At 44.5% G+C, this 26,155-nt stretch overlaps 1 protein-coding gene across 1 annotated transcript in view; it reads left to right on the top strand.

The window, feature by feature from the left end:
- LONP2 (lon peptidase 2, peroxisomal) overlaps positions 1-26,155 on the top strand; it is a 205,345-nt gene that overhangs the window by 7,175 nt on the left and 172,015 nt on the right. The window contains exons 2-6 of the mRNA XM_030204378.1: positions 232-466; positions 1,712-1,843; positions 5,043-5,165; positions 6,373-6,551; positions 17,403-17,497. Of these exons, the coding sequence (XP_030060238.1) occupies positions 232-466; positions 1,712-1,843; positions 5,043-5,165; positions 6,373-6,551; positions 17,403-17,497 (764 nt within the window). The remainder of the gene's footprint in view (positions 1-231; positions 467-1,711; positions 1,844-5,042; positions 5,166-6,372; positions 6,552-17,402; positions 17,498-26,155) is intronic.

Here is a 26,155-nt window from a genome sequence, read left to right as displayed (position 1 = left end):
ATGTATATGGTTTATACTGTAAGCCGCTTAGGTTCTGAAGTAGGATATGTGGATATCAATAAATAAAATCATACATAGGAAATAGAAAGCATGGTGATGTCACCATAGAAATCTGTTGTGAAGAAAGTTTGAGGTATGTAGCTCTTTCAAAAGACTGGAGGGAAAAGCACTGTTCAGTGGGGTGTTTGAAGGGGATAAATGTTAGAAAATGAAACATCTCTTTGTTTTCAGGATTGGCACAGCGGCACTGGCTATCCAGGTGGTGGGCAGTAACTGGCCCAAACCTCATTACACCTTGCTGGTTACTGGCCTCTGTCGATTCCAGATTGTACAGCTGCTGAAGGACAAGCCGTTCCCTGTCGCCGAGGTGCAACAGTTAGATCGACTAGAACAGTTCACCAGCAAGAGCGACTTCAATGAGGAGCTGGGGGAGCTGTCTGAACAGCTTTACAAATATGCAGTGCAAGTTGGTTGAATCTTTCTCACTTTGTTCTCTTACTCTTAAGAAGTCAAATCTAACAATGGCCGTCACATCTTTGTATTTTTATAAGTGTTATCTCAGAGCCACCTGAAGGTGAGGGTAAACTTCAGCTATTACCAGTAGACCTGTAGATTGCTGATAAGACAGGGTTGGGCAACCACGGTCCTCGAGGGCTACAACTCAGTCGTGTTTTCAAGCTTTCCACAATGAATATGCGTGAGATCTGATTTGCGTGTACTGCTTCCATTGTATGCAAATAATCTCATGCATATTCATTGTGGAAAGCTTGAAAACCCAACTCGGTCGTGGCAGTTGAGGACCATGGTTGCCCAACCCTGCAGTAGGAAGAGGGTGTAGCTGACAGCCCTGATTTGGAAGGTTTTGCCTATGACGTCCCTTCCCTCAGAGTCAAAAGTTGTTTTTTTTTTTAATGTATCTGAGGGATTTGTCAGCTATGGCAAAAGAAAGGCAAGACAGCAAAAACAGGAAGAGGCAGTGAGTTTTTTGTGTTCCATATCATTTAAGAATAAATTGGAGATTTGCAAAGTATGATGTCCTGATATGGTAAGAAGCTAGTACAGTGGTTCCCAAGCCTGGTCCTGGAGGTACCCCAGCCAGTCAGGTTTTCAGGATATCCATAATGAATATTCGTGAGAGAGATTTGCACGCAGTGGAGGCAGTGCAATCAATTCTCACAGGAATATTCATTGTAGATATCCTGAAAACCTGACTGGCTGGGGTACCTCCAGGACCAGGTTTGGGAACCACTCAGCTAGTCGATTTGCTGCTCCATATCTTGTGACATTTCTCTGTATTACTATTTTTAGATTTGTATGCCATCTTGCTTAGGCGATTGGCATAATGATCTTATAGTTACTGTGTCTATGTTGCCATCTAGCAGATGGAAGCTCACAAGTTTAAATAATTTGTTGTACCTTCCAGTGTATAAACTGTGTGTCAACAGTTAAAACTCTAATATGAATGTTGAGCATAACACAGTTTATGGCAGCATTTTGGTTTATTTGCATCTGTAAGAGTGGCAAAATAGAAAGACATTCCATGTCTTCGAATACTTTCCTTTGTAAATTCATAGTCAGAAAGGAAAGCTTTATTTGGTGTCTTTGACTGCTAACTTCTTAGTGGCCTTTTGGTAATTAACGCTGCTTTGAAAACCTACAAGAGTGAGTACGCTTATGATCTGTTTGCTTTTTTTTATTTTTTATTTTTAAGCTTGTTGAGATGCTGGATATGTCTATCCCAGCTGTTTCGAAGCTGAGGCGCCTTTTAGACAGTCTTCCCAGGGAGTCTTTACCAGATATACTGACATCGGTCATTCGTACGACCAACAAAGAAAAGCTTCAGGTACTGAGCACCACCATTTTGTTGTATTTTTTTTTTTTTTTTTTACATTTCTGGTTATTGTTGCTGCAGTTTGAGGAATGGCCAGTTGTAAGCTGTGCGACTGGCAGAGGAGACAAACCTCATACTGAAAGATTTAGCTCATCATTCAGGACTTACCCAGGGTGCACTACTGCGCTACATTCATATTTAGCCCAACTTCAGAAGAATATCAAATAACCTTCTGATCTGGATAATGTATGAAGGCATATTAAAATATTTCTGTTAGAAGATCAGCATAAAAAATGAAAGCAACAATCCTGTGGGGGGGGGGGGGGGGGGGGGGGGGGGGGGGGGGGGGGGGGGGGGAATAGTACTTAAAAATGGTGCTCATGACACAAGAGGAGGAACAAACGGTTCCCACACAGCGGCACAGATTCTTAAACATGCAGGGCCCGATATTCAGACTGCAGGAGATAGACCGGCATTGAATATCCAGTTTATCTTTGGCTGCTAAGAACATAGCCAACCAAGTCAATACTTAGCACTGGCCAGTTACATTCGTAGCGGCAAAAGATAGACCTGCTATTGATGTGGCCAGATAGCCGGTTATATCACGCAATATAACCAACTAAACGCTAACCAGCAATATTCAGCGGGAGATAGCCAGCTGTCTCCTACTGAATATTGCCGGATACCCAGCTAAGTACCATTTAACCGGCCAGATGTCATTCCTGGCATGTTAAATGGCTTTGAATATCGGCCGGACACTGGCCTCCTATCTCTTTGTCTTTGCAGTTTGGCAAATAATATGCCCAGACTGTACCAAATATAATCCAAACTTTACTGAACAATGCTAAGTAGATTGATAACCCAACAGTTAGGGGTACGTCTACTCTGGGTGTAGGAAATGTTCTTAGCCCGTGCAAGGAGGTGCGAGGGGAGGACAAAGAGGGAGAGAGCAGAGGTGCTGGTTCAGGTGGGGCAATGAGGCAGGCAGATACTTCATTGTGGGGGGGAGGGCAACAAGAGACCACAGATTACCAGTTAGGTACTGCATGGAGGGGGAGGGATATAGGGAAGGGAGGGAGCGAGGGACAGATGTGCTGCATCAAGGGAGGCAGGGAGGGAAAGTGATGCTGCATGGGGGGCAAGGAGGGAGAGAGGTACTGCATGGGGAGAGGGCAAAGAAGGAGAGAGGTGCTGCACTGGAGGAGTGGGCAATGACATGAAGGAGACAGATACTGCATGGGAGGGCAAAGAGGGAGAGAGGTTCTGCATGATGGGGGTCAAGGAAGGAGAGAAGTACTGCATTGGAGGAGTGGGCAACAACACAGGGGAGATAGATACTGCATGGTGGGGCAAGGAGGGACAGAGGTGCTGCATCAGGGGTGGGGACAAGGAGGGACAGAGGTGCTGCATCAGGAAGGACATGGAGGGAGAGTGGTACTGCATTGAGGAGTAGCAATGAAGAAAAGAGATGCCGGACCGGAAGAAAGAGATTCATTGAGGGGAGTAAGGAAGAGAGAGGGCATGGAGAGGGAAACAGGTGCTGGACTTGGGAGAGCAGATGGATGGTAGACAAAGTGCCAAATGTACAAGGAGACTTTGCCAAAACAGTTAAGAGAAGAGAGAGGAAAGCAGAAGCCAAGCCTGGGACCAGCACAATAAGAAAAATAAAATGACCAGACAACAAAGGTAGAAAAAAAAATTATTTTATTTTATATTTTTGGTTACATTTGTACCCTGCGCTTGTCATGGCAGGCTCAATGCGGCTTACATGGGGCAATGGAGGGTTAAGTGACTTGCCCAGAGTCACAAGGAGCTGCCTGTGCCTGAAGTGGGAATCAAACTCAGGTCCTCAGTTCCCCAGGACCAAAGTCCACCACCCTAGAATATGTCAGTTTTTGGAATGTGCATCAGCCAGAACTGATTTTAGACATGGCTGGAGCTCATGAGAAAAACCTCACTCATTGGCTTTCAATCTCCAACTTTGAGATGGTCCACCCTTGGCATCTCTGAACTCCTTTACCTTTGCTGGCAGGATAACTAGCCCCGCCAGCCAAATAAATAGATTGCCACTGCTCTCCGCTGCTTGTTTCTGGCTCTGAGCAGCATACCAGGACTTCTCATGCAAGTATGTGTGAGAATTCCTGGCATGCTGCTCGGAGCCAGAATCAAGCAGCGTGGAGTGGCAGGTAGTCCATTTACTTGGCTGATGGTGCTTGGCATTCCTATCAGAAAAGGTGTGCCTGCATGGGGGGGGGGGGGGGGGGAGGGAGAGAGGAATGCATTGCCCCCCTAGCCACCCGGAGAGAGAGCCAGTTAAAAATTTACCAGCACACCACTGCCCTTCTGGATTATTATGGCTAGGGAAGTTGGGGGGGGGGGGGGGGGGGGGGGGGACTCTGCTCACTGTTCTCCTGCAGTCAGCCCCAGTGTGCATAATTAATCCTTAACATCAAGCAGCTCCTGATTAGATTATAACACTGCCAATCAGATTCAGAGGTTCATGCATTCTCTGCAGTTTCAGGAATACGGTGCTTGCAAGAAATATCACTGTGCTTGCAGAAGCATTAAGGGCAGGATGCTGTAAATGGTGCTGAAAAATAGGCACCGGGAAAAATCAGTGCTTGGCGCTGTTCTATAAAGGACACTCTGGGATGAGCACCCTTTACAGAATAACGCCTAGCAGGGTTTCCCGTGGCCAACTTTGGGCGTGACGACATGCATCAGCTGAAACCTGGTCTAAATTCTGTCATGCGAGCTGGGTGCGGATTCCTGGCCTAGCCATTCCCCCTTTTGAGATTGAGTGTTATGGAGTTTGGGCACCCAGGATTAGAGGTTGTGTGCAACTGACTACACACTATTCTATAATTGTAGCCCATTACCAATAATTGACTGCATCCAATTGATGTTAATTGGCTCGTTAATCAATTAGGTTGCCACGCATCTTTGGATCATGCCCAAATTTGGGCCATGGATACATGGGCTCCCTTTATAGAATTTGGGGGTAAGTAAATTCCAAAAAAACGGTGGGAGGGTCAACCAAACCACAGACAGAGTGAGTGCACTGAAAGAAGCGACTGCCAAGACAGTACTAACATTATATATACTGTTTCTCGTATTATTAAATGCCATTTTATAAGGTCTTGGGATTATAGTACTGCTGGTTTTGATGGCTTTGGGTACACTAATTATGTGTTCTGTTTGCTTGGCTTAGATTTTAGATGCTGTTGGTTTGGAGGAGCGTTTCAAGATGACAATACCATTACTTGTGAGGCAGATTGAAGGCTTAAAGTTACTCCAGAAAACCAGAAAGCCTAAACAGGATGATGACAGAAAGGTATTAAAACTTGTATCTCCAAAATATATGCTCTGTTAAATTGGGAAAATTTGGTTCTCAGAGTTTTAGGCTATGGTGGATGTTCAACAGTCCTGAAGCAGAGTATGACTGTGTAATATATACTGTAAAGAAACAAAAATATATTGCTTGACCAGTCAAATTAGAAGTAAGGTCATGGAATCATCAATGTCTAGTTTAAAGGCTGGGCTATGAAAGATGCATAGGTGTTTGTCACGTTTCGCACAAGGAACAGGAGAAAGCACTCCGCAATGTAAACACAGACAACAGCAAACAGCAGAGGTGGTCCAGAGAAGGAGAAGATAACCATGGAGTTGCCACATTCAGCTTTATTGGATATTGACACATGAATAATGATCTACTCGGCCAAGTTTCAGCAGAAAGCCTTCTTCAGGGGGTCAACAAGGTCTTGAGTGTAGAAAAAAGACAAATAGCAAGGAAAAATACTCTTCTCTTAAATCTGTTTGCGTCACGGACTCAGTGTTGTAGCACTATTATTCAAAACAGTTCTGCAACACTGATTGAGCCCATTCAAGACCTTGTTGACCCCCTGAAGAAGGCTTTCTGGTGAAACTTGGCCGACTGAGTCATGATTCTGTATCTAATGGTTATCTTCTCCTTCTCTGGACTGCGTTTGCTGTTGCCGTTGTTTGTCAAGTTCTACCAAAATATTCATTAGGTCTATCTTCACTTAGATGAAGAACTTCTTTCTTTTAATGCATGATCGTGGGTAAGTTTGAATAAATTAACTAGCATTAAGTTGATGCTGTTATCTTTTCAGCATGGTCTGGGTCTGCCTGACTAGCCATGCTGTTTCCTCCATTTCAGTAAGACCAGAGGTGTAAAATTTTGTTAAAATTCTGTTAGTTTGAATGAAAATCTCTGCAAGAAATGGCCGTCTTCTTTTTAGTTTTTAGTTGTTGTTTCAAGATTTCTGTTGAAATGGTAGGCATGAGCCTGTGATATTAAGAATAAGGCAGGCCTCTTAGTTTACTGATGAGTCTCGTGCTAATCATGTTTCTTATTGGATGGACATCGAAGGAGTCCTGCCACAGTGAACTTTGTTGCTAGAGGTCTGCACTAGTCTGGTCAGAATGTTGTGTGTTGGCTAATCAGAAGGTTGAATTTCTACACCCTAAGTCCCTGAGTATATAGCCAGACGCTTCTGAGACCATTTTTGTTGTTGTAGCTTGTAGCTTTTCGCCCATCTCGGAAGATCGGTCAGATGTCAAGCAGACCATTTTCTCTTGATAATATTGAAGAGGAGGAAGGTGAAGACAGTGATGATATTTTCATGCTTGAGAAGAAGATCAAGACTTCCAGCATGCCAGAGCAAGCTCTTAAAGTCTGCACAAAAGAAATTAAGAGGCAAGTGAAAGTCATTTGCTCCTTTTCAAAGTGATTTCTGGTTGTATTTGTTACAGAATGAGCTTTTTTCTGATAAAATCAAAACAAGACGTAGCAGGAATCTGAATGGGACTGCTTAATGTATAGGGCTTTTCGTATTGCTCCAGCTTAAGATAGAGAGCGAGTAGAATTGCCTCAGAAAAACATAGTAAGAACAGTGACTAAACAGATGGCATACAGTACAAAGAAGAGACAAGTGGAAAGCATTTTCCATTCTCTCACTTGAACCTGTAAAACAGAAAACTGTGATCTGGTGGTCTTACAACACGATACACTCTCTTGAATATAATAGGCTTTGACTTAGGCTCAACAGTGTTAATGCATGTACCAACATTTTGGAGGACAATTTTCAAAGGCGTTTTCATGTATGAAACAAGAGTTTATGCACAGAAGGAGGGTCCCACACATACAGTTGTAAGGGGGAATTGTTCCCAAGGCCAGGTCTAGGACAAAGAGTTCATTTGCATGCATGCTTTTGCATATTTTTAAAAAGTATGAGCATAAGTTTTCATGAGGAAAATATACTAGCACAGTAGCAGATGCATAGATTTCTTCATTGAATATTTTTATTGCTTTAATTGTCGCTTATGTTTGACTTGTTTTTGCTTTGATTATGTATGTATTTTTATAATCCGCATAGTTTATGTGGAATATAAATGAATAATACTAAACTAAACTAGCTGTACACCACTTTTAGTGAATTCCTTCAAAAAGGTGGTAAATAAATCCTAATAAAATGCATAAGTATTTTTTTTCTAATTTGATTTTCAAATGGAAGTGCTGTGCCATCTTTTGAAAATTGATGTAATAAAGCTTGGGGATAAAAAGTATCCACAGGCTTTATGCACATAGATTTTGTTTGAAAGTTGCCCTCTTAGTGTGGATAGTAATCTTTGGACAGAGAATGCCAGATTTAGATGACTTATTACCGTGTTTCCCCGAAAATAAGACCTACCCTGAAAATAAGACCTACCTGCAAATTTAAAATATAAGACATCCCCCCCAAAAGTAAGACCTACCAAACTTTTTTTTTAAGCAGGGCCGCCGAGAGCCACCTGAGGTCTCCCCCCCCCCCCCCCCCACCCACCCGAGGTCACCGGGCCCCCCCCCCCCCCCCCCCCCCCCCCCCGTCGCTCCCGGAACTAACCTGAAGCTCCTTTCACCTTCGCAAGTTCGGATTCGAAGCAGCAGGGCAGACCTCTCCTTCCTTCCGTGTCCCGCCCTCGCCTGACGTTATGTTACATCAGGCGAGGGTGGGATACGGAAGGAAGGAGAGATCTGCCCTGCTGCGCTGCTGCTTCGAATCCGAATCTGAACTTGCGAAGGTGAAAGGAGGTTCAGGTTAGTTCCGGGAGCGACGGAGGGGGGGGGGGGGCGACCGATGTTTCCCAGAAAATAAGACATCCCCCCGAAAATAAGACCTAGCGCATTGTGGGGAGGAAAAATAAATATAAGACAGTGTCTTATTTTCGGGGAAACACGGTATTAATGCTTTAAGAGACTAATACAGGATCCACCGATGTTTTTAAGGTTTGTAGCTGATATCAGCTGTTGCTGAAATCCATATATGTTTAATATTGGATGTAATGTAAATATTCCACGATCCAAAGAAGTTGCAGTTGTTTTTTTTTAACTTAAAGCAGTGTGTGTGCTCAGCACTGTAGAAGTTGTTCTCTGCAGGAGAAAATATTTTTAGCTCTCTTTTTTTGGCTTTTCCCCATCATAACGATCAGTATTTCCACTCTTGGTAGCTGCTGTACCTCTTCTTTTGTCTCCCAGTATATGGCTTTGAGTGATGTCAACAATTCTATAGTTATTTAAAAAAAAAAAAAAAAAAACGTAGCATATTGTTAATGGCATAGGTATAGAAAAATGTACATCTAAAAGTAATTTTATGAAATAGACCGAGCCCGTAATAATTTTTCTTTCAAATGACCTACCCCAGGGGCTTTTTTTTAAACACTTAAGTGGAAAGAGCTATGGGTTTGAACGAATAACAGCTGGATTTAATAAATGATTGCAGAAAAGGATCAGCTGATCCATCCATTCTGCCAGTTATTCCTGTTCATTCTGCCAAGGATATATCCCAGCTGTCAGCCATGGAGCATGATCACATGTAACATATCCCCCCTCTTTGTTGGTTCCTGAACCAGCTGCTCCATAAAGCAATCATTTATTTCATCTAGGAACTTTACTTCCCTAGCATTTCCTGATGTGACACTTATCTAGTCAATACTGGGATAATTGAAATCACCCATTGTTATAGTGCTGCCATATTTGCTAGCTTCCTTACTTTCTGCCAATATTTAATCATCTGCTTTTTCATTCTGGCCCCGTATTTTCTTTTCCGTTACACATATAATTTCTATCCGTAAGGATTCCAGTTTACTATCTGTTTCCTGCTGAATTTGTATTCTGTTCAGGGCTGGCCCAAGGCAAGCTCGCCTGAGGTGGAACTAGGATGCCCCCCCACCCCCCCCCCCCCCCCCACAGCCGAGATGCTGCCACCTTCTACCTCCAGCCCGTTCGCAGCATTACTCTGCCGCTTTCACCCGCCTCTTCCTTTTACTGCAGCTGCCTGAGCCTCTGACAAAACAGGAAGTTACATCAGAGAGGCGGCCCCAGTAATGAGAAGAGGCGGGTGCCGGCGGCAGGGCAACCTATGGGAATTGCGGCCGGTTAACACTGCGAAGGGGAGATGCCAGGTGCCAGCGGCAGGGCAGCATACAGGAATCGCTGCTACTACCGCCGGGTAACGCCGCGAAGGGGAGATGCCACTCTTGAAGAGTGTCGCCTGAGGCTAATGGTTGGGCTGCCCCCGATTTCTGTTTGATTCAGTTCCTTCTTTAACCTATAGCCCCACTCCTCCTCCAGGTAACAGTGTTTCATTTGTTATCCTCCTTCTACCAGGTCTCTGAGATGCCTATTATATCTGCCTCTTCATTTTGTGCTATATACTCTTAATTGTCCCATCTTATTTCTTAGTCTTTTAACTTTTGTATACAGACATTTCAATTTTCAACGTGTTTTTTTGTTTGTAACTACAAGCTGCTTAGCAGTTGGCAAGGATAATCTGCAATCTTCACTATCTGTATGCTCTTCCCTTAAAGGCTTCTGACAGATTTTTGTCTTTTGTTGCAGCCTGTCTATCGGGCTGCTCTAACTTCCCTGTTTTTGACAGTATTCTGAGCGACTGTCATTTTTCCCCCAGATTGTAGTTTAAAAGCTGCTCAAGCTCCTTTTTTTTTGTTTTTTTTTTTTAATTGTAGTCACAGCCTTCCAAACAAAACCAGCTGTAAATGTAGTTCTTCATTCTCTTCCCATTTTTGCAACTAAGTGAGCCAAACATCTGTATTTTTGTTTTGGTTTTAAAATAAAAATAGTAAATGCTGGGAAAGACCTGCACCGTCTGTTCGGTTTGCTCTACAAGGCTGATAGAGCTGCACCAAGCTAGTCTGAAGATTGGTTTTATTGTTATGGCTGCAGCATAATCATATTCCTTATCAACAGTGGCATACCAAGGATGGGGTTTGCCCCGGGTGCACGCTGCAAGGGGGTGCAGGCAGCAGCCCCACGGCTGTCGGCTCCGCTGGTTCCCTGCTCCCTCTGATGTTACTTCCTGTTCCGGGGCAGGGATCCAGCGGAGCTGACAGCCGCACGACTGCTCCCTGCACCCCCAGGAGATGATGCGGAGGGGGGTGGAGGTGATGTGCCGGGGGGGGGGGGGGGGGGGGGGGAGTGCGCAGTTGCGATCCGCCCCGGGTGGCAGCTGACATAAGAATCAATTTATGATACAACCAGCAATCCACCAGATTGCTAATTTAACAACATTTTATTCTTTAATTTAAACTCTTCAACCAAGCCTTTCTTGGAAGAAGTAACTAACTTGTTGGTCTCACTCACACACACAAGGATTGGCTCGGGCTGCACATACTGCAGCGGGACATGTTTATCCACTCCTATTTAACATGATATTTAACCATCTGTCTGACCTCATGTGCAACTTTCTTCAAATCAATCACCTTACTTTCTAATTCTTCCTACTTTCTTACTCATCTATATGTTACAACTTTGCCTTACCCCTCATTACCAATTATAATGTTCTAGTACACATATTGTGTTGTCATTGCAAGTAGTATACCATGCCTTACTTTGTATTGTTGTTCGAATATTTTTACTGCTCCAATTGCCTACTGCTCGTGGTTGATCAATTCTTACTGTACACCACCTTGAGTGAATTCCTTCAAAAAGGCGGTAAATAAATCCAAATAAATAATAAACCTTAAGATGTTGTCCCCTCCACAGCACCCATATTCCACAGTATATGATATCAATATGATATTAACTACACATACTTGATCCTGATCTGTCTTTTTGCCATTTTCTGGACACAGACCATATAAGTCTGCCCAACACTGCAGCCCATCCTAATCAATCTTTGCTATTCTTGAGATACAGACGTGGAAGTCAGCCTGGCACTGACATTATTTCCCAACTACTGAAATTGCCATCTATCAACAGCCGTGAGATCATTTAAGTTTTGTTTTGACTCTGTCCTCTTTTCTTTTATATAGGGATTCTCTATGTTTATCCAACTTATTTTTTTTTTTTAATTCTGGCACTGTTTTTGACCCCACCACCTCTACTGGGAGGGCCTTCAGGCATCTATTGCCCTCTCTGTGAAAAGTAAATTTGAGGTGAGGAGCTGGAACCATGCAGGAGGGAGCACTCACACGTGCCCAGAGGTTCTTCTAGACTCTTCTGGGCTCTGGGAGAGTGATCCAACTGGACTCTATTAGGGTGATGTCACCCATGTGTGGCTTGTCACTGGAGCAAACCCTTTTGCTGCTTTCATCTTATTTGAACTGACACATCAAAAAAAATCAATTGGTTCGATATTCAAAAAAAGATTCAACTGGGCAAGAGAGGTTCCTGCCCAGTTAAATCGCAGTGGTTGGCCCCGGAGCAGATATTCAGCAGCAAATAACTGGATGGTGGCAGGTATTCCTTCTTCAGATGTGATGATGGTATTATAGCAGGAAGGGAGCTTTTACATCTGGAGGAAGTCGTGAGGTACTAATTTCCACCATAAAGGTTGTCAGGGGGTGTCCAGTGGGGATTTGATTGGCATAGAGACAATTAGTATAGAAATAATGGCAGAAGATTTTTTCCACTGGAGTTGTTTAAGTTCCTGTGAGATAACACAACCAAGAAAGGCTCCCACCGAGCTAGATATACTAAAGTGTGCTGCTGTGCATTACTTTGTTATTAGTAAACTAGCAGTTGAGCCCGTAAAAACGGGCTGGTATTGGGGTTTTCCTTCCTTCCTTCCCCCTCCCTCCCTCCCTCCCCGCGAGGTCGTCGCCGCCGCCGCCATCCCTCCACCCGGCCCGGGCCCTCTCTCTCTCCGCTACTAAACTTACACATCCATTCGCCGGAACGTAGCACGCACATCAGCTGAGCTGCCGTCGGCCCTTCCTTCTCTGCCTGTGTCCCGCCCTCCTGTGACGTAACGTCAGTGAGGGCGGGACACAGGCAGGGAAGGAAGGCCGATGGCAGCTCAGCTGATGTGCATGCTGCGTTCCGGCGAATGGATGTGTAAGTTTAGTAGCGGAGAGAGGGCCCGGGCCGGGTGTGTGTGTGTGTGTGTGTGGGGGGTAACGGTAGCGGTGACCTCGGGTGGGCGGGTGCGGTATCAACCTCGGCGGCGCAGTTTCCCTCTCTGTCCCGCCCTCGTCATCATGTATTGATGCGGGGGCGGGACAGAGAGGGAAGTCTCTACTGCGCATTTGCGAGTGAGTCGGTCACTCGCCGTTTATATGTTTGATGTGACTGTCTCTGGGAAAAGGTGACTAAAGTAGCAGCTTCAAAATGGCTGACTTTTCATGTCATGGGTCCATAAGCAGTCTGCAAAAATTAGATGTTTTAATTTCTGTAATAACTTTTTTCACATAAAAGGATGTGGTTTGAACTTGTAATACAAACTGTTTGCTCTAACCAAAGCTGCCAATTCTATGGTAAAACCGTGGGATTGGGCTATTTCCTGCTCCTCCCCGCGGTATTTTTTAAAAGCCCACGGGTCACAGCTTTTTGGGCTATTTTTGCTACAAGTTGGGTGACTTTTTTTTTTCCCGCTGCGGCCATGAGTTGGCTGCGCCTTAACTGTTCGCCTTCCTATTGGTTCTAATTGGACTAATAGGAGGCGAGATCTGACCCTCTTTAAAATGCTGCCTGCGCGTACCTTTTTTTTCTCCACTCAATAAACTGTGTGTGGCCGCTGCTCCCTGCAGCGGCCACGCTTCTCAGCCGGCGGTGACTTCAAGTCCCGAGGTGTTGGCTCTGGTGGCAGGTTCCGTCCTGATCTGCTCTCTGAGTCAAAGAGCAGATCATCAGGAGAGGGCGACCCGCGTCCGCCATCAGAGAGGAGGAGGCAGAAGACAGCAGTGAGTGACTGAGATCGGGAGTTGGAGGAGGGAGTCCGGCAGTGAGCTGCTGCATCCACGTTGTCATGCTTTGCTGTTGGTAGCATTTTTATTTAATCTCACTTATATTTTCAAACATGCCAGTTTGTGCAGCATATGGATGTACACAGAGGAAGTATAATAATGGAATAACTATTCATAGGTAGAGTAGTAATTTGTTATAAACCGTAATCAGTGTGTCATTTGGAGGGGCTGGTTATAGGGACATCCTAGCACGTGTTGTATTCGTGAAGAGATTTTTTTTCTCCTAGTAAAGGGCCACTAAAAGACACATCAGGTGCTCAACATTCAGAGTTTCTATTTATTTACTTATAACATTTATAGCACCACATTAAACATGATTTAGGTTGAAATCTGGGAGCATGTATATTCTTTTTCTTTTCTTTTTTTTTTTTCCTGTGCCTAGGTCAAAAGAGAGAGATGCTTTGTAGGAACTTGCTCCTTTTGTTTTGTAGGTGGGTGGATGGATGAATTATGAATTTGTGCTAATTATGATGCTGCTGATTATGCTTATTCTGATGACTGATTATGCTGCTGTTTATGATTACAACATTAATATTCATATTTACCTTACTAATAATTATATTAATATTTGGCTACTTTTGGGCTGGAAAAACTTTCACCATCTGGCAACGCTGGCTCTAACAGAATTCATTAAAACTTCATTTTTTGTTCCTGGTCCTTTAATCACCTTTTCCCAGAGATGGTCACAAATGATCCCACCTGTGGTAAATGATGAGTGTTAATGCATGTTAGTCATGATCAGCTATTAAACCAATGTCTTGGCTCGGGATATCATTTTTGTTTAAACAATTTCCATTCCTGTGGCTGTTCCTGCGCATATATTTCATAATACATAGAAGGGCATAATTGAACAAAAACGTCTATCTCCATGAGCGTTTATCTCTGAGAACAGGTCCGTGAAGGGGCGGACCGAACCGTATTTTCGAAAAAAATAGACGTCCCTGTTTTATTCGACAATTTGTGAGCTGGGCGTTTTTGTTTTTCAGTGATAATGGAAAATGAAAGCGCCCAGCTCAAAAATGAATAAATCCAAGGCATTTGTTCTTGGGAGGGGCCAGGAGTCGTAGTGCACTGGTCCCCCTCACATGCCAGGACACCAACCGGGCACCCTAGGGGGCACTTTTACAAAAACAAAAAAAAAGGTAAAAGAGCTCCCTGGTGCATAGCACCCTTCCCTTGGGTGTTGAGCCCCCCAAATCCCCCTCAAAACCCACTGCCCACAAGTCTACACCATTACTATAGCCCTAAGGGGCGAAGGGGGGCACCTACATGTGGGTACAGTGGGTTTGGGGGCGGTGTGGAGGGCTCCCATTTACCAGCACAAGTGTAACAGGTGGAGGGGGGATGGGCCTGGGTCCACCTGCCTGAAGTCCACTGCACCCCCTAATAACTGCTCCAGTGACCTGCATACTGCTGCCAGGGAGGTGGGTATGACATTTGAGGGTGAAAATAAAAAGTTGTGAAACGGCATATTTTGTGGTGGGAGGGGGTTAGTGACCACTGGGGGAGTCAGGGGAGGTCATCCCCGATTCCCTCCAGTGGTCATCTGGTCATTTAGGGCACTTTTTGGGGCCTTATGGAAAAACAGGGTCCAGGAAAAGTGCCCTAAATTCTCGCTAAAAACGCATATTTTTCTTCCATTATCGGCGAAAGGCGCCCATCTTTGATCGCCCGATAACCACGCCCCAGTTCCGCCTTCGACACGCCCCCATCAACTTTGTCCGCATCCGCGACGGAGTGTAGTTGAAAACGTCCAAATTCAGCTTTCGATTATACCGCTTTATTCGTTTTTGTGAGATAAATGTCTATCTCCCGATTTGGGTCGCAATATAGGCGTTTTTCTTTTTCAATTATAAGCTGGATAGAAACATAGTAGATGACGGCAGAAAAAGACCTGCATGGTCCATCCAGTCTGCCCAACAAGATAACTCATATGTGCTACTTTTTGTGTATACCCTACTTTGATTTGTACCTGTGCTCTTCAGGGCCTGTATAAGTCTGCCCAGCACTATCCCCGCCTCCCAACCACCAGCCTATAGGAAGAACGTGTTTTATCAGAGGCTGGCTGGGAGAAGCACTGTGTCTTGGATACGTTAATTTTCAGGTTAGATGTTATGAATTGATGTTGGCTCATCCTAGTTTGAAAGGCTTGTTTCGTCTCTCCCGTTTTTTGTACTGAGAGGCCTGTCCACTAAGCTGTGTGGTACTTCCCTTCTTAAACAACTAACATGGAAATAACAGCACATAGTAGTTTTCATATTAAACGGATAGCACAGGAAGGGGGGTGGTGTTAATGTGCAGGTAGTTACCACTTGTTAACTGTTAATGATGCAGATAAGATGCAGCAGTTTCACTTCAACAGATGTAGGGTGGACTATGATTGAATGGATTAAATGGAGATTGATATGTTTTGCTCTTTGTGTTTTTGCTTTTTAATTGTTAATTGCAATTAATCACATGATTAAAGGTGAGGGCATAGCCAGGAGTTAATTGAGGAGGGGGAACCACAGGCCTCCCCCCCCCCCCCCCCTGCCACATTAGGTATTATGTCTTTTTCTGGTGGGAAGTGGCATAACCAGACAGCCGATTTAGGGTGTGCCAAAAATTTCTTCCCCGCCCCCCTCCCCCTTCCAGTGCCCTTTACAAGATAAAATACCTGCATTGGCGGGGATCCACAAACCCCGCCAGCTGAAGACCTCTGGGCATGTGCAAAAACTGAGCATGCGCAGGGGGGAGCTGGTGGCTGGGAACAGCTCGAGGACATTGCCGCCAGCCACCCAAGGTGTAAGTTTCAACCACAGGGAGGACGTCTTCACCTGGCGGGGCTTGGGGATCCCCACCAGCCACCCTAAGGGAGAACAAATTATGAGTGGGCCTGAGCCCAAAGTAGGCGGGCCTTGGGCTATCCATGACTACACCACTGCTGGTGGGGATGCCAAAGCCTGCCAGTCAAAGAAATCAGATCCAAAGCTGCCTCCTTCCTCCTCGTACTGCTTCAGGCGCGAGGAAGATGGTGGTTAGCTGTGTGCCTCCACCTGCAGATGCCAACACTCCCAGAGCATTGCTTGAATATCGACCCAGATGTTTTCAGAAGCTTATTGTATGCTTAACTTAGAGAAGTGAGTGCAGAAATGTTGATTTTGCATAACTGTCTCTCTCTCCCTTCCCTCCTGGCCTTACCCTGTTAAAAATCAAGCCTTCTTTCTGGCAGCACCTGCGGCCTGCACCAGGCCTTTCCCTCCGACCCGTCCTGCCCCTTCTGATGCAACTTCCTGTTTTTGAAAGGGCAGAACCAGTCAGACCGGGAAAGGCCCGGTGCAGGCCACAGGCAGCCTACGAGTATTACTGCCACTGGTGCCATCTTAGAATAGTAGCATAAGTCAGCATTTATGTATGTAACGTTAGACGTGAGCACTTACGCTAGCACTGTGGCAGGTATAAGTGCTTGTGCCTAAATACTGCAGTTATGTATATGACTGATAGTATTCTGAAACCTCAGCACATAAGTGCTTGGCACAGTCCTGCCCTGCCCACGCCCTTCTTGAAGTTAGGCACTAACGTACAACATCTTCGAAGTGCAGTTATGCGTGTAATTGCAAATATGTGTGTGTGCCAATTAGATCCAGTTATTGCTGATTTGTTAGTGCCAATTCGTGCCCAATTAAGCAATTAACTGATGTCATAACTACTTCTATAACCTATGTTCGTAAATTTGCGTATGAGGTTACAGAATGAGGGGGAATGTTTGTGTGTATGTATTTATATAGATGTGTGTGTATATAATACACACACGCGCGCACTGTTGTCACTAGCTATCATCTTCTGTCTGTTTGGTTTGCTCAATAAAGATAAGTTTTAAAAATGATTGGAAACTTTAAACCAGATTCTGCACAATGTTACCACAATTTGGGGTTTTTTGTTTTGTTTAATTTAAGTTGTAGGACCATTTAGGTTTATCTATTTTCTGCACATGCATAACTTTAAAAGAAATCCATCACATTTCTGAGTGTTGATGTGTAAATGAAATTTGCAAGCGGGCATTGGCATACATTGGTTTGTGTCTCCACATGTGCATAGCAAAAACAGGTCTCTGGTTTACTTTCTGTCATATGGTGGCACCGTGCTGAGCTAGGAAGTGTGGAGGGCCAGGGGGTTAAGTAGTGTTTGCTCCTTTTGATTTGGGTGCAGTAGCTGTTCAATAAGTACCATGAGGCAAAGTCATAGGCATATCTTTCTGAGGACCAGTGGGCAACCACGTGCGTATATATTCATTGCTGAGTTTGCATATCTTTTATCCTGCTTTCAGACTGAAAAAAATGCCCCAGTCCATGCCAGAATATGCACTGACCAGAAACTACTTAGAGCTAATGGTAGAATTGCCTTGGAATAAGAGTACAACTGGTAAGTACACGCTCTGCCTTTAAATAAACTCCAGATCAAATATTTCTCTTCAGCTCTGAGCAGCTCTTAACTAATCGTGGAATTGATGAATTGACTAATTCATACAAATGCAGATCTGAAATACTACTACTACTTAACATTTCTAGAGCACTACTAGGGTTACGCAGCGCTGTACAAATTAACGAATAAGGACGGTCCCTGCTCAGAAGAGCTTACAATCTAAAGGACGAAATGTCAAGTTGGGGTAGTTGAGATTTCCTGAGAAGAGGTGTAGTGATTAGGTGCTGAAGGCGACATTGAAGAGGTGGGCTTTGAGCAATGATTTGAAGATGGGTAGGGAGGGGGCCTGGCGTATGGGCTCAGGGAGTTTGTTCCAAGCATGGGGTGAGGCGAGGCAGAAAGGGCGAAGCCTAGAGTTGGCGGTAGTGGAGAAGGGTACTGAAAGGAGGGATTTGTCTTGAGAGCGGAGGTTACGGGTAGGGACGTAAGGGGAGATGAGATAGAAGCTTGTGGACTTTTTAAATTTAGCCTGCTTTTTTTTTTTAATGTTATTTGTGCTCGGGACTGGTGTTAGATATGCAGGGGTCCAGGGCAGAAACTGGGGAGGGGGCCCAAGCCCTCTTTCAGGCTGTGCTTTCTCCAGATTGAGGCGGGCTTGAGGCTGTCTGTGGCCTGAGGCTCCAGGATAAATTGTCTTGACTGCCGCTCCCTTATTCCAACCCCGTTTTTGCATGTGTTGCCCATAAGCAACCAGTATTTTATGCAATTTGACCTACCTGGATTTCATAACATTCTCATTGCAGTGCTCTATAAAATGATTCATCTGCTTATAACTCTTGTGAGCATTTCTAACCTTTTTATTTGCTTATTTTGGTTATTTGTTCTGCCTACCACCATAGGTAAGTGAAAGGCAAGTACTTGTTGGCAAAATAAGTCGTCATAAACATCAGCTGCTGAATTCTGTGCTAGTCACGGTTTGTGAGTGTATGTAAGCAGTGCAGTTCTAGGGAATTTCCAGTTGTGCAGGTCTGTTAATCTCCTTCATTTGGTATGTCCATGAGTTAAGGATGAGGGTGGAACAGACTGAACGAAATGAGTCCGTTCCTCATTGGAAGAACCCTTTTATTATTTCTTGATGTTATTCTAGTTTGTGACCAGTAGAGGGCAGTACAGCATAGGTAACAGGTCCCGGTTACGCAACCTTTCAATACAGGTCTCTGCCCACCAGAGCAAAAAACAAATGTAAAGATTAATTTGTCATGCACTATTTTGCAGTGGGCAGACCTGACCCTTTATCTACGTAATTTATTCAACTTCTGGAATGAAAGAGACTGTTAATTTTAATCACTCCATATAGTGTTGTTAATATGAGGTGATGTACTGAAAAGGAAGTAACTTTTGCTGCTATCTTTGAACATTTAGTGTGTGGGGGGGGGGGGGGGGGGGGGAGCGGAGTTATTAAAGTGGGCTGATGTTAAGACTGGTTATTTTACTGTTAACTCGAGTTATTAATAACTGGTCTCATTGCATAAAATGGGACCTACACTAAAACAGCACAAGCTGTGGTAAAATAATCCATCATAATATTAGCTCACATTGACAACTATGCTCTGTAGGGGGTAATTCTATAAAATGGGCACCAAATTCACATGTAACTGGCACGGACACCCGTATGCCCGCGGGAGGTGGTAGAGATGAAAGCGGTAACGGAATTCAAAAATGCGTGGGATAAACATAAAGGGATCCTGTTTGGAAGGAATGGATCCTCAGAAGCTTAGCAGAGATTGGGTGGCAGAGCCTGGGGGGGGGGGGGGGGGGGGGGGGGGGCTGGGCTAGTGGTTGGGAGGCGGGGCTAGTGCTGGGCAGAATTCTACGATCTGTGCCGTGAAAATGGCAGATACTAATCAAGGTCAGGTATACACATAAAGTAGCACATTTGAGTTTATCTTGTTGGGCAGACTGGATGGACCGTGCAGGTCTTTCTCTGCCGTCATCTACTGTGTTACTATATGTGCACGCCTGCATGTAAATGCCAAAAAACTAGCTACACCAATGGTTCTCAACCCAGTTCTCGGGTTACATCTTATCAGTCGGGTCATTCCATGCCAAGTGGTCTAAACCTTCCCACCATCATGTCTCCAATTTTGTTCAAATTTTATCTGTTGCGCGAGTCAGGTGTTAAACGAAGTTTCCCAAAATTTGAGGTCTCTAACTGCAATAGTTGCAGATCTAGACCCCCCTCTTTTTACCAGCCAATAAAATGAAGTAGCAGGACCGTGAGGATGCATAACAGCGCACAATAAACGATTGGACAATCAACAAATAAAATACAAATGAATAAATAATTATATCAATACTTTTAAGCGACTATTAAGACTCAAGACGCATCAAGCGTATATTTAGTACGCTTGATGGGGTAATTTTTCTTCATTTTCTAGAAATGAAGAAAAATTAGCGCATCAAGCGTACTAAATATAACATACTTTGACCTGAGTAAATGGCTACTTAATGGTGGCATTGCAAAACAAAAACATATCAGTGTTGTAGAGCACAATTTTCTCTTTCAGATGATACTGTTCACAAGCTGATTCAGGCAGACTCTTTTTTTTAATAGTTGGCTTTGAACTTTGGTACATTTTACCATTTGCACTGACAGTGCCAACTTTGAAGAGATCCTGCAGGGTGGTTATAGATGCTGGTTTGTTGCAAATCTGGCAGTATTATGTCCAGCACAAGCATAATGCTTGTTCAAAATTTCAAGTCCGTATCTTTTTTGCATGGAAGTTGTTGCGGTCTGAATATTGGTCCAAATATGTTCCGATGAGTCGCGACCAATTTTGATGCACACTTTGAGTCAACTTGTTTGACTGGATTTTGCATCCATAATGTTAAAATGTATTTCATCGGAATTAGCATCAAAAACTGTACAGGATTTGACTTTTTTTTAGCCATTCTTATAAATGTGTTTGGATTTTATTAGACCCCAAAAATGGCATTTTGGTAAATGTCGCGCGCTCATGGACTGACAACCTTTCAGAAAAGGGGTTCTAGATCTGCAACTATTGCAGTTAGAGACCTCAAATTTTGGGAAACTTCGTTTTTGTTTTTTTTCTTACATTTGTACCCCGCGCTTTCCCACTCATGGCAGGCTCAATGTGGCTTACATGGGGCAATGGAGGGTTAAGTGACTTGCCCAGAGTCACAAGGAGCTGCCTGTGCCTGGAATCGAACTCAGTTCCCCAGGACCAAAGTCCACCACCCTAACCACTAGGCCACTCCTCGCGCAACAGATAAAATTTGAACTAAATTGGAGAACATGATGGTGGGAACTTTTTTTAATTTTAGACCACTTCGCATGGAATGACCCAGTCGGGTTTTCAGGATACTCACAATGAATATGCATGAGCATGAGAATGTCTGTCTGCAAATTGAAATCCCTGTTGTGTATGCAAATGTAACTCATGCATATTCATTGTGAATATTCTGAAAACCTGACTGGCTGGGTGCATTGCCCAGGACTTGGGTTGAGAATCTCTGGGCTATGTGCTATTCTGTAACTATGTCAAAGGTGCACAATGAGGAGGGCAATAATAAAAGCATTTCCTTGGGTAATGTTTTACTTGTGGAAACCCAGGTTTAGATTATTGCCCAGCCCTGTTTGCAGGTAAAAGTTCCCACATTAGTCAACAGTATAGTCACTTTTTATCTGTAGTGGTCCTGGTAGTGGGGAAAGGAGTTTGTAGGCGAGGTTATGGGAAAGACCTAAGAAGAACAGGGATCATAACGGCTCATATACCCCAAGATTCTATAAATGGTGCACGGATTTCCCTGCACAAAATTGCACGTTATTCTGAGGTACACATATAACTAAATTGGCTAATGAGCCAATCAGTACCAATAATTTGGTACTAACAATCTATTGTTGGCGTTAATTGGTAGCAGTTTGGATTTGCTTTTACATCTTGCTATGTGTTATTCTATAAAGAGCCACGCACAAACCTTTTAGCGTGCAACTCAAAAGGACGTGACCGTGAGAGCAGCACGGGCTCGTCGGGGGCAATCACGGATGCACGCCTATATTACGCGCTAGAATTTACACCAGGTTTCACTTGATGCAAATCTTCATGCCCAAAGTTTGGCGCAGAACTCTGCTCTAAGCACTAGTCTATAAACGGCGCGCAAATCAGAGCACCGTATATAGAATAGCATTCCGCGTAGATGGGTTTTTTTTGAGCCAAATTTTGAGCGCTGTTTACTTAATCTAGTCCATTGTCTTTTATTAACGGAACTAACAAAAAGCAGTTCTTGCAGGGAATGCAGGCGCAGATCTCTGGGGGTTCATTTTTTTATGACAACAGTGAAAACACAGTTCCCTGCATGGATTTGCTTTCATTACTGTGGCAATCCCTGGATTTGCCAAACAACACCCAGGATAATTTATTGCCGGTCATCCAAGTCTAAATCCAAAGTAATGCGTCTGAAGTTACACATGAAAACCAAAACACATTTTCTAGCTGATTTTCTCCTGCATTTTCATATTTTTGCTGGAATAATTTACCCCTCGCCCTTTAGCTGTACTCGCAGCTGTAGATGGTTGAGGGCTTGTTTGGTTTTTTTCTTCCCATCAGCAGATGGTGATTCATCCTGAGCTGATTTTTATATAAAGGTTGTGAGGTTGTTCTCAAGTGTTATTCTGATGGCCTGGAAGTTGGTAACCTGTGGTCCTGAGAAAAAAATCTAAAACGTAAAAGTCCTTAACGAATTTGAAAAAACGAAGAATGCACCAAAAAAACAAGTTGCACATGTTCGGTGCGGTATTGAAAAGTACAATGTATTAAACATTCGTTAAAGTGGTGTAATCCCCATCGGTAATCGGCCCCTAAAGCATGCGCAGAGCTGCCAAGCGTTTTGCTGGCTGCTCTGCGCATGCCACAAACGTCAAAACAACAACAACAAAAAAAACCACAAACACATGGCTCCCCGCTTCCCCCTGCATTAAATAGAAAACTAAAAACATAAATCAAAAAAGGATCGGGAGGGGGCAAAGGCGCTCGTCAGGAGCGTCCTGTATGGATGGCCTTGCCCCCCCCCCCCCCGCTTCCCCCTGCACGAAAACTCCAAATTTTAGCAGCCCCGGCCCCCCTCCCTTCCTGTTCCTTTCTCTCTACTCTCCCACAGCTCCGCCTCCCGCTATCCTCCGCCTCCGTGCCCCGCCCCCGCCGCCCCCCTGAGGTCGTCGCCTACTACTACTACTATTTAGCATTTCTATAGCGCTACAAGGCATACACAGCGCTGCACAAACATAGAAGAAAGACAGTCCCTGCTCAAAGAGCTTACAATCTAATAGACAAAAAATAAAGTAATCAAATCAATTAATGTGAACGGGAAGGAAGAGAGGAGGGTAGGTGGAGGCGAGTGGTTACAAGTGGTTACGAGTCAAAAGCAATGTTAAAGAGGTGGGCTTTCAGTCTAGATTTAAAGGTGGCCAAGGATGGGGCAAGACGTAGGGGCTCAGGAAGTTTATTCCAGGCATAGGGTGCAGCCCCCGCTCCCCCCCTCCACCGGGCCCCTCCTCCGCATTACTGGGCCCACGCAGCGCCTCTCACCTGTGTACGAAGGCGCTGCACGGGCAAGAAGACCATCTGATTGCTGCAGTCTTCAGGACGTCTCTCTCCTTTCCTGACCTGGGCCCGCCTCCGTCTGACGTAGGTTTCGCACATCAGACGGGGGCGGGCCCAGGTCAGGGAAAGAGAGACGTCCTGAAGACTCGCAGGGATCAGATGATCTTCTTGCCCATGCAGCGCCTTCACACAGAGGTGAGAGGCGCTGCGCGGGCCCGGTAAGGCGGAGGGGGGAGCGGCGGCGACGACCTCAGGGGGTGGGGCACGGGGGCGGAGGATGGTGGGAGGCGGAGCTGTGGGAGAAGGAAAAAGAGAGAGGAAGGGAGGGGGGCCGGGGCTGCTAAACTTTTGATTTTTGTTTTGATTTTTTATTTAATACATGGGGAAGCGGGGAGCAGCGGGGACCTCGGGGGGGGGGGGGGGGGGGGCTAGGCCGTCCATACAGGACGCTCCTGACGAGCGCCTTTGCCCCCTCCTGATCCTTTTTTTATTTTGTTTTCATTTTCTATTTTATGCAGAGGGAAGCGGGGAGCCACGTGTTTGTGTTTTTTTTAATCTCACTTTTGTTTTTAAACATGCCAGCTTGGATTTTTATGCTGCGGGGGTAGCGGGGAGATGACAGCTCAGGCCTTAACGACAGCTCTGACCTCACGTTAAATTTATCACGGTAAATGATTCGGTGCAATCGTCGGTATGGTTAGTACATCTCGAATTGTCCACATTTCAATGGTAGTTACTCGTTTGCATTCCATTTTCGTTAGCTGCTAGCGTCGTCGGAAAATGGCCTATAATGCATGCTACGGTTGAAAATTTCTTCGTTAAAGGGTCGTTAAGGTTTAGTGCCTCTGGGCCTCTGTGTTAAATTAAGGTGCAGTAAAAGCCTGCCTTTTGCCGTGGCTTGATAACTTCCTTCTTCAGGTTGTAGGCAAAGGTTGGAAACATTATTTTTATACTTTTAAATTAGAAGATTTTAAAAGCCACTTTACATTTTGTGCCCATATTAGAAAAATCCATGGCACCATTTTGTATATTTTAACACTTTCAGCACAATGTACTTATGATCTTCCATAGCTTGCTTGGTAGAAGTCTGGGGCCTTTCATGTATGTATAAGCATCATAGAATTTCTAAAAGCTGTGTCTGAACTTCACCACCTCCTCTTCCACTGTTTAAACTAGGCAGCTAAACATATGTAACTATGAACATGCAAGTAGAGAAAGCATGCAGAGCATGTCACATGGAATTCTTTACAATCCCTGTGTGTGTGTGTGTGTGTGTGTGTGTGTGTTTGAGTATGTATGCGGAGGTAGTTGGGGGGTAGTTGTCTTGGTAAGGACAGGCAGGTGATGGAGCAGTGGTGAGGAGGTGGTTTTGGGGTGTGGTGGACCCAATTGCTTGGTAGATAGTTTTGGGGAATAGGCATTTTTGTAGGGGGGGGGCAGTTGTAGGAATGTACTCAGGGGCAGTTTGGGGTTGAGAGAGTAGAAAAACAGGTTTTAAAGGATCATTTCCCTAACCACTGTAGTTTATTGTATGTTAAGTTTCTGTTCTACAGGACAGGGCATCCCCAAGGGCTGTGCAAGCTGTACAGCCTCACAGGGGGGAAGGGAAATGATGGGGAGCAATTTCCCCTTCCCCCTTGTCTCACCTGCAGTGACTAAAATGCAGGGGGCAGAATGGGGGTATTAGGGGCTATGTCACAGAGGGCACAATTCCCAACTCCTCCTCCCATACAAATGCAATGTTATTTGGGGGGGAGGGGCTTATTCTCTGGAACCTGCGGATTGATTTTGCCCATTTTCAGACTCGGTGTACTGACTTTTTACTTTTTCTTCCCACCTAGCAGTTTCATCCCTTTTGCTTAAATTTTCAGAGAGTTAATATGGACAGACATTTTGTCAACCCCTTTTGTGTAATTATTTCCAATTTCCCTTGTTTTGAAAGAATAAAAATGATTGGAAATTCAGTACTGGGCTATTTTTGAGTTTGCAGAGCTGGCTAATGCATAGCTGGTAAGTGTAACATTCGGCATTTAACTGGCTATAGATTACCACATAAACGGCTTCTTTACTAAACCAGGCTAGTGATTCCTGCACAACAAATGAGAGGAAACCCATTCAGTTCCTGGGCATTCAAATGGCAGATGATGTTTAATGTGAGCAAGTGCAAAGTGATGCATGTGTGAAAGAGGAACCCAAAGTATAGCTACATGATACAAGGTTCCACGTTAGGAGTCACCGAACAGGAAAAGGATCTAGGAGTCATTGTTGATGATACTTTGAAACCCTCTGCTCAGTGTGCTTTGGCAACAAAGAAAGCAAATAGAATGTTAGATATTATTAGGAAAAGAATGGAAAATAAAAATGAGGATGTTATAATGCCTTTGTATCGCTCTGTGGTGCAACCACACCTTGAATACTGTGTGCATATCTGGTCGCTGCATCTCAAAAAAAATATATAGTGGAATTAGAAAAGGTACAGAAAAGGGTGACGAAAATGATAAAAGGGATGGGACGACTTCCCTATGAGGAAAGGCTGAAACAACTAGGGCTCTTCAGCTTCAGAAAAGACGGCTGAGGAGAGATATGATAGAGGTATATAAAATACAGAGTGGAGTGGAACGGGTAGGTGTGAATCGCTTGTTTACTCTTTCCAAAAATACTAGGACTAGGGGGCATGTACTAAATTTAAAATGAATCAGAGAAAATATTTCTTCACTCAGCGTGTAGTTAGACTCTGGAATTCGTCGCTAGAGAATGTGGTAAAAGCAGTTAGCTTAGCGGGGTTTAAAAAAATGTTTGTATAGCTTCCTAAAAGAAAAGTCCATAGGCTATTATTAGAATGGACTTGGGAAAATCCATTGCTTATTTCTGGGATAAGCACTATAAAATGTATTGTACTGTTTGGGGATCTTGCCAGGTACTTGTGACCTGGATTGCCCACTGTTGGAAACAGGATACAGGGCTTGATGGACCTTCGGTCTGTCCCAGTATAGCAACACTTATGTACTTATGGCTTTCTGTCATTTGCCGTGCTGGG

This window comes from Microcaecilia unicolor, chromosome 5, assembly GCF_901765095.1.
Source record: "Microcaecilia unicolor chromosome 5, aMicUni1.1, whole genome shotgun sequence".
In the NCBI taxonomy this organism is placed as follows: Eukaryota; Metazoa; Chordata; class Amphibia; order Gymnophiona; family Siphonopidae; genus Microcaecilia; species Microcaecilia unicolor.
The sequence above is the reverse complement of the archived record's forward strand: the minus strand, read 5'-3'. Positions and strand labels throughout refer to the sequence as shown.